At 42.8% G+C, this 7494-nt stretch overlaps 1 protein-coding gene across 1 annotated transcript; it reads left to right on the top strand.

The window, feature by feature from the left end:
* Window positions 1-2301: 2301 nt before the first annotated feature.
* klhl38a (kelch-like family member 38a) lies at window positions 2302-7233 on the top strand. Its single transcript, XM_041052936.1, has 4 exons — window positions 2302-2437; window positions 3395-4751; window positions 4952-5057; window positions 5523-7233. The coding sequence occupies exons 2-4, from the start codon at window positions 3396-3398 to the stop codon at window positions 5810-5812; spliced, it is 1752 nt and encodes a 583-aa protein (XP_040908870.1). The 5' UTR covers window positions 2302-2437; window position 3395; the 3' UTR covers window positions 5813-7233.
* The last annotated feature ends 261 nt before the right edge of the window (window positions 7234-7494 follow it).

The raw sequence follows: 7494 nt of genomic DNA, 5'->3' as shown, positions 1-7494 counted from the left end.
TGGACATTTTATGTACGGGGCAAATAAACAGTTATTAAAGATTGATTGAATGATTGTCAAATATATTGATAATGAAGATCACAAGTGCATACTTTGAGAAAGGTAAAGAAACAAAAGGGCAAATGGATTAAAACTAGATGTTGATACTAGGACATTCTGGGCAGCCAGATTATTTGCCCAGAAGCCCTTGTTCTGTCATTTATATTGTTCTTTAGTTGTGAATATTCTTAAGCAAACCTTCAATCAAATTTCCATAAATCAGTTGTCAGTGAGCCTGGAGTTTACTGACAACCATCATGGAATCTTATCTTGGTTTCAAGATAAACTTAAAGCCAAGATCAGGTTTCAACTTTATTTCACCACTTACAAAATATCATTCAAAACATAAAAACATCACATTAAAAAAAAAAAAAAAAAAAAAACTTAACAAAAGTGTTTTGAAGCATCTAAAATATTACACAACATGATATATTATCACTTCCATTTGGATGTTTAAATTGCCTCCGAAAAGTGCAAAAATATATTTAAATAAAAGTCCCCAAATCTATCGTCATTCAGCAGCATGTAAATCAGTGAATCAAGATAGCAGGATTTAAGCCATGAAGATGAAGTAAAAGTGGAAAATCATAATCTCCCTCCTGCACCTCAGCCCACATGTTTGGTTTTTTGTTTTTTGCAGAAACTGCTCTTTGTCAGATTTTCAGCTTCTTCCCTGAAGGAGTCTGTAGTACACACTATGACCTATGAGCATGAAGCTGTCACTTGGTAACTGGTAACAGGGTGTAGGATTTCAGTCTGTGACAAAGTCCACCAAAGCTGTATGTGCTCACATATCATGATGTCTGAGTTGCTGACAGCTCACTTTCTTGTAGTTATGTCATTCAATCTGTCCACATGCAACTCCATTTCCTAGTGATATGCCACTAAACAAACATGACAGTAATTCATCTCACTGCCTCAGGAGCTGCAAGGAGTGCAAGAGAGAGAGGGGCTGCAGATAAGGCTCCTTTGGGAGAAAGAGAAATGACGAGTTAGAGATATAACCTGTGAGGAAAAGGAGGCTTAAATGCCTCAAAATGATATCTCTCTCTGGGATATATGAGTGAAAGCATGAGGTTATGACTTGAAAAAATTTATTTCATTACTTTTTCAATCTTGCCCATCAGTGACTTCAAATAATGTTACAAGAGATTCTGTCCAGATTCATCTTTATCTTTCAGCAAGCTTTTTAGAGTCTACTGGTTCTCCCTCTGTATCACTGTTTCCCATCCAATTTTGGCTTGTGACCCCTTAAAATTAAGTGATGTCTCTTGCCACCTCTCGCCAGAGGTTCTGGCCTCAATGTGGACGTGAGGTGTAAGCAGTTTATCTTCTCAGACTGTTTCACTTGAAGGATTTTTAGAGGCCTAAAGAAGCGAAGGTGTTTTTCATGAAGTCAAACCCTGTCTTTGATACTCTCTATGGTCTGTTTTTTTTTTTTTTAGCAAGAGCATTAAACTGGCATTAAATTAACACCAGTCGTTAGCACCAGTCATCAGATCAAATGGGAATAAAATCTTAAGGATGACAAATTTAACCTTCATGACCCATCATTCTATATCAGCCAGAGTTCTTTATACTATATTGTCATTAAAACTTAAAATATCAACAATCAGAGATACGTTTTCTTTTATTTGGTCAAACATAATATCTTAATTGTCTGCAGAATTCAGGATAATGGTGTTATTTGGCAATATGATACACACTTTGCTACTAAGTAACTGACACCGCACACAGGTGACTAGTAGTCGTAGAAGTAATAGTAGTCATCTCCAGTTGTACACACTCATGGACCAACACACAGAAACACCACCACACCTTGAGTTAAACTGAGCCCAGATTTTACAGCTGTTTCTCCTGATCAAGCTGGCCCATCAGCACTGCTCTATATTTACCTTCATCCTGGGTTACACACATCAGGGATGAGGCAGGAGGGGGGGGGGGGGGGACTTAAACAGCAATGGACAAGGGTTAGCAGCTCAGGGACATTATGATTAAACACCAGCGTGGGTGGCCTCAATGGCTGACTCAGGACCCCATGATGATTCTCCCTCCCCTGGCTATTGTAAACACTCTTCACACTGGACCCTGGCAGAGCTGTTAAGCCGGCAACTGGGTACCAAACAGCTCCGTGTCACATGAGAGGCCTGGCTGAAGTCACAGTGGCCCAGGATGCTATTCTTAGCTGTAGGAATGTACACAGTGGCCTCATGGCGAGCTCCACAGAGCCTAACTGGAGAGCCTTGTCGTTTCTCTGTGTCATGCTCCTTCTCTCTCCTCGACGACACTATCCACTTGTCTGGACTACATTTTGGTTCTTTTTTAGTTGAAACTGATATTTTTATCAGACCAGACGGACAAGATATTTTGGAGATTATTGGTTTTCTGAGAGCAGGAGGTAAGGATTCACCCAGTCACAGATGTTGCTGATGAACTGACTACAGGTTCATTAGGGAGGCTCCAACTCATGAGTTTGACCCAAATCTTCTTATTTAGTGCTTTAACCTGAAAATTATAAGATGACTGAAATGAGTTTCTGCCACATGTTGTTACTTAATGCAAATAATCATTGGATTTTGAAGATGAAAATGAAATGAAGGATAATGTGTGCAGTAACTTATAAATTCTGATGTAACTTATAAGGTGATCCTAGTCTCTACAACAGATTGTGGAAAAATGTCCCTCACAGCCAATGGCATTTCATAGTATACAATAATGATTAGAGGTCCAAATATATCAGCCAGGCTGGGCCTGTAAGTGGGAGTAAATAAGTAGCTGTCGTGGGAGTGATTAGAAGACTTAGTGTTGCTAATAGCGCAATGAAATTCCTGCTCTCTAAACAGCAGGATCATCACAAACCCTTCAGCCAGGGAGAGACAGATAGAGACTCACAGGATAGGATAGGTTTAAAAAAAACAAAACTTGTAAAAAATAGCAAAAGAAACAGACAAAGAGAGAGATGCCCAGTGAGGGAAATTCAGTGTGATGGAGAGACAAACAGATTATGTGTTGACACAGCTCTGATTGTGCTAGCAGTAATGGTCGGCTTCATAACAGAGATGAGGCCTAATGCTACGTGGATGCATCAAGATAATTTAGCAGAGGTTTAAAATAGAAATCTGTGACTCAGTAATTCACATCAAGGACAGCTGCTCTGCAGGAGTTTTAAGATTTTAAGTGCGAGCTAATAAATGAAAGGGTTTGCTGTCACAGGGATCTGCCTGATTAATGTGAGGGTAAAGGTAAAAGCCAAATAAAAAGTTAAATGAAACTGTTCTAGATTGTATCATCTCGTAATTCTACAATGCATGTTGTTTTGTTGTTGTTGCTTTCTTTCTTTTTCTGCTTCGCACAGAATGGCCTGTAGACCACGAGACGTTTTCTCTTTCAAAGACTCGGAACTTCCCTCCCACCTACTTGCCCAGCTCAACATCCTCCGGCAGGAACGTATCCTGACAGACGTTCTGCTCTGCACGGAACATCAGGAGATCCCCTGCCACAGGAACGTCCTGGTGTCCAGCAGCCCGTACTTCCGCGCCATGTTCTGCAGCAACTTTCTGGAGAGCAGTCAGGCTCGTGTGAATCTGAAGGGAATCTCTTCAAATGTCATCAGCCGCATTGTGGACTATGTCTACACTGGTTGCATTACTATCACAATGGAGATTGTGCTCCCGCTCATGCAGGCAGCATCCATGCTTCACTATGGAGGTCTCTTTGAGGCCTGCTCATTGTTTCTTCAGGAGCAGCTCAGTCCAGAAAACTGTCTGAGCATGATCCGGCTCTCTGAGATCCTTCACTGTGAGAGTTTGAGGGAGAGAGCAAAGGAGATGGCTGTGAGGTGTTTCTCTGATGTTGCTGCTACAGAGGACTTCTGTGAGCTGTCTCTTCCTGAACTCATGTGTTACCTCGAAGATGACCGACTCTGTGCTGAGGAGGAGCAGGTGTTCGAGACCCTCCTGGCATGGATCCACCATGACCCATTTTCACGCCGCGGTGCAATCCACGATCTCTTCAAGAAAGTCCGTCTTCGCTACATCCATCCAACTTACCTCTTCCAGTTCATCGCCAACGACCCTCTGGTGCAGTCCTCCACGCTCTGTACTGAGATAATCGAGTCAGTGCGTCGCCTCATGCTCACAGTCAGCACTAAGTGTAGTCGTGAGCTCAAGCCACTTTGGACCACACCTCGACGTTACACCTGCAGAGAAACACTGGTGGTGGTTGGAGGACGCAAAAACAATGAACAAACTTCACGAGAAGCCTTACTGTACGATGAAAGGACTCAGCGTTGGCAGTGGTTGGCCAAGCTTCCGCTGCGGCTCTACAAAGCTGCGTATGTGTGTATTCACAGCATCCTCTATGTACTTGGCGGGCTCAGCCTCTGCATGACATCAGGTGACAGCTCAGTCAGCGCCACGGTTTACACGCTCTCCCTTAAAACCAACCAGTGGAGGACTGCTGAGCCCATGTTGGAGCCGCGATACGCCCACCAGAGTGTGTCCTATCTGCATTTTATTTTTGTGTTAGGAGGCATTGGGGTAGACAAGCGAATCTCTAGGTCAGTAGAGAGGTACAATAGTATGTTCAATCAATGGGAGGCCATGGCACCAATGCCCACAGCAGTGCTGCATCCAGCTGTTGCAGCAAGTGATCAGAGGATCTATGTTTTTGGAGGAGAGGATGCCATGCAGAATCCAGTCAGGCTGATCCAGGTAAAGAAGACCAATGTTTTTAGGGTCTGTGGATCAACATTGAAGTGCCAGTTATGGCCTTAAACAGATTTTATTATCAGTATGTGTGAATAGAAAGTTGAAAAGCAAAATTTTTGGATGTCACTCAAGCATACAGTGAATCACAATCCCTGGTACGCTAGAAAACAGATTCACTGTTGATGTTTTCCGTGTGTCAACAGGTGTACCACATCTCTCGCAACTTGTGGTCAAGGCTAGAGACAAGGACCGTGAAAAATGTTTGCGCCCCTGCTGCCGTCATAGAGGACAAGATCTACATCATAGGAGGTGAGCTCTGATTTGATCTGAAAAATCAAACAAGTTCTTGTTCCTACAATTTACATGTCTCTCAGTACTTTTTGACTTCCCTGCTCTGCGACTCTCACAGTAGGGAGGTTTTATTTTTTAAAAAGACTCAGCATTTTCCTGAATAGCAAGGAACTGTAGCTTTTAGCAAACATTACCCAGAGAGGAGTAAATAGCAAATCTGTTGGGGACTATTTTCAGCTTGATACACATTTAGTGCTCTAGTAGTATTTCCAGCAGTACAGTGTGTGCTTGACTAAAATTAACTGCAGTGCCCATATTAATTGTAATGATTACACCCAGTGCAATGTTGTGACTCACTGATGTGTATTGCCTACACAGGCAATACCTGTTAGTATTGTGTAATACTAACATTACACAATAATACGTGTTCTTTGTGGCCGATTAGAAATATCTCAAAATTATATTTCAAAATTTGATTTCCAGGATACACCAGACGCATGATAGCCTACGACACCAAAGCCAACAAATTCGTCAAATGTGAGAATCTAAAGGAGAGAAGGATGCATCACAGCGCTACAGTGATCAACAACAAGCTCTATGTCACTGGTGGACGCATCCTCAACGGCCACGATGTCATCGAGGACTCAGACTGCTTTGAGTGCTATGACCCAAAGACTGATGTTTGGACCTCAAAAGGCTCTTTGCCATACAAGCTATTTGACCATGGCTCTCTGCCGCTAGTCTGTGTTTCCAACAGACCCAACCCACCGTGACCTCTCATCCAATCAGCCACTTTTGGCGACCGCTTAGTTACATGTTCTTCACCTCCCCTTTGCCATGAGTGATTGGCCTCTAACTATACAAATGGGAAACCATTTGAAACTGACTGCATTCCTTCACGCAGCTCAGTCTTTGCCACAACTTAACGGCATGTTAAGCCAGGCTGACTTTTATGTGAATCAAAGGAGAGCTCGTCTCACGCGCAGAGGTGTCATGTCTAAGGCACCTGGGGTGGAACTGAAGTGAGAACCCCACAGATGATGAGAGGCAGTTATACTTACACAACACGCAGCTGTTCAGACACATACGTAATCCAAAAAGCTCTTTCTGCAGATGGCTGCACTCGTTTGATGCTAGCTGAAAGTGTTAATGTTTTAATTCCCCGGACATCTATACACAACATGTCAATCTGCCTGGCAGCTGCAGATGACTTCTCTGTAACAATTAAACACGTGCCTGGCTGTGTGTTAATTCTATGAGCTCTGCTGAAAATGACAGATCTGTCCGCTAATAAAGTTGCACTTTATAGAAATTACATTCCTCCATGACCCACATGCTTCTAACAGAGTGCACTTGGTGATGAGAACCATCGTGACAGAACATGGACTACACAGTAGTCTAGCGTGGTTGCTGAAATGTTGCTAAGAGGAACAGTTTTACTGAAATGGCATTATCTGGGCCAACATGATTCCACTTCTGCCTGCTCTATCTATGACCTTCAGAATTATTCCTGCATCCCCCAACAAAGTATGTTCTGTGTATCATTTCCTGAATGTTTTGCCTGCAACATACATTACTGGGAGTAGAATAAGACTGTGCTTTCTTTTGTGCTGTTTTACCTTTAATTTCATTATGTGCAATTGTTAGATAAGGAGAATGGCTTCGCAGGCAGCTATGTTGATGTGAGGACATGTGACAATGCTGGCTTTGAATGCAAGTGCCTGGTGGGGATGCAGTGACCTGCTAAGTGTAGCTATGAGTGGAAATGGCTTTGATTGTCAGGGTTTGCAGCTTACAGTGGGGCCACATTCACACACATGTAACTTGCCGGTGGTTGCTCACAAGCACATTCACTGATCTGAAATCAATCTTCCATTCGTCTGAGGAAACAACAGGAAGAAACGAGATCCACACCAGCTGTAACGTGTGACAAAAAGCATTAAGGCAGAGGCTAACAAGCCTGCGGAGATACGTCTTACCATCACTGTGGGCCACTACTGTCTTCATCCTGTCATACTCTTGACCCTTATGGAGCACACACTCACTGCTGTACTCAACCAGCCTCTGGCCTGGGTGACGATTGCCATGGCAACCCTTTTATCGGCCCAAAGGATCATCTGTGGCATGCATCCCTGTCGTGAGTCTGTCTATTTAAGACTGCAGCACTGACCAACTGCACGATGCACAATCTTTAAAATCTGTCAACTTATTGTAAAGCATGATTATATTTTGGTCATCTATCTCCCTGTGTGTAAGTCCTTTTTAAAGGAACACTTACATATATTTTTACAGTATGTGGTGATGTAACAAAGAAAATCCTGTTTTTAATTTATTGATTTGAATCTCTCTGCATACATGAACAACTGATTGAATCAGTCTGGCCTTTAGCTGAACTTGGTTCAGACTTAAATGGTTCTCCAATTGTCTGCAGACTGGCTGAGTCATGTTCCCTTCA

This window comes from Toxotes jaculatrix, chromosome 13 (genome assembly GCF_017976425.1).
Source record: "Toxotes jaculatrix isolate fToxJac2 chromosome 13, fToxJac2.pri, whole genome shotgun sequence".
NCBI classification, from domain to species: Eukaryota; Metazoa; Chordata; class Actinopteri; family Toxotidae; genus Toxotes; species Toxotes jaculatrix.
This window is presented reverse-complemented; position numbering and strand designations above follow the sequence as displayed.

Bases quoted from the DNA above. Each gene is read 5' to 3' on its own strand.
- klhl38a (XM_041052936.1), top strand. From the start codon at position 3,396: ATGGCCTGTAGACCACGAGACGTTTTCTCTTTCAAAGACTCGGAACTT. The intron at 4,752-4,951 runs GTAAAGAAGACC...GTGTGTCAACAG, and splicing joins ATCCAGTCAGGCTGATCCAG to GTGTACCACATCTCTCGCAA. The intron at 5,058-5,522 runs GTGAGCTCTGAT...TTTGATTTCCAG, and splicing joins CAAGATCTACATCATAGGAG to GATACACCAGACGCATGATA.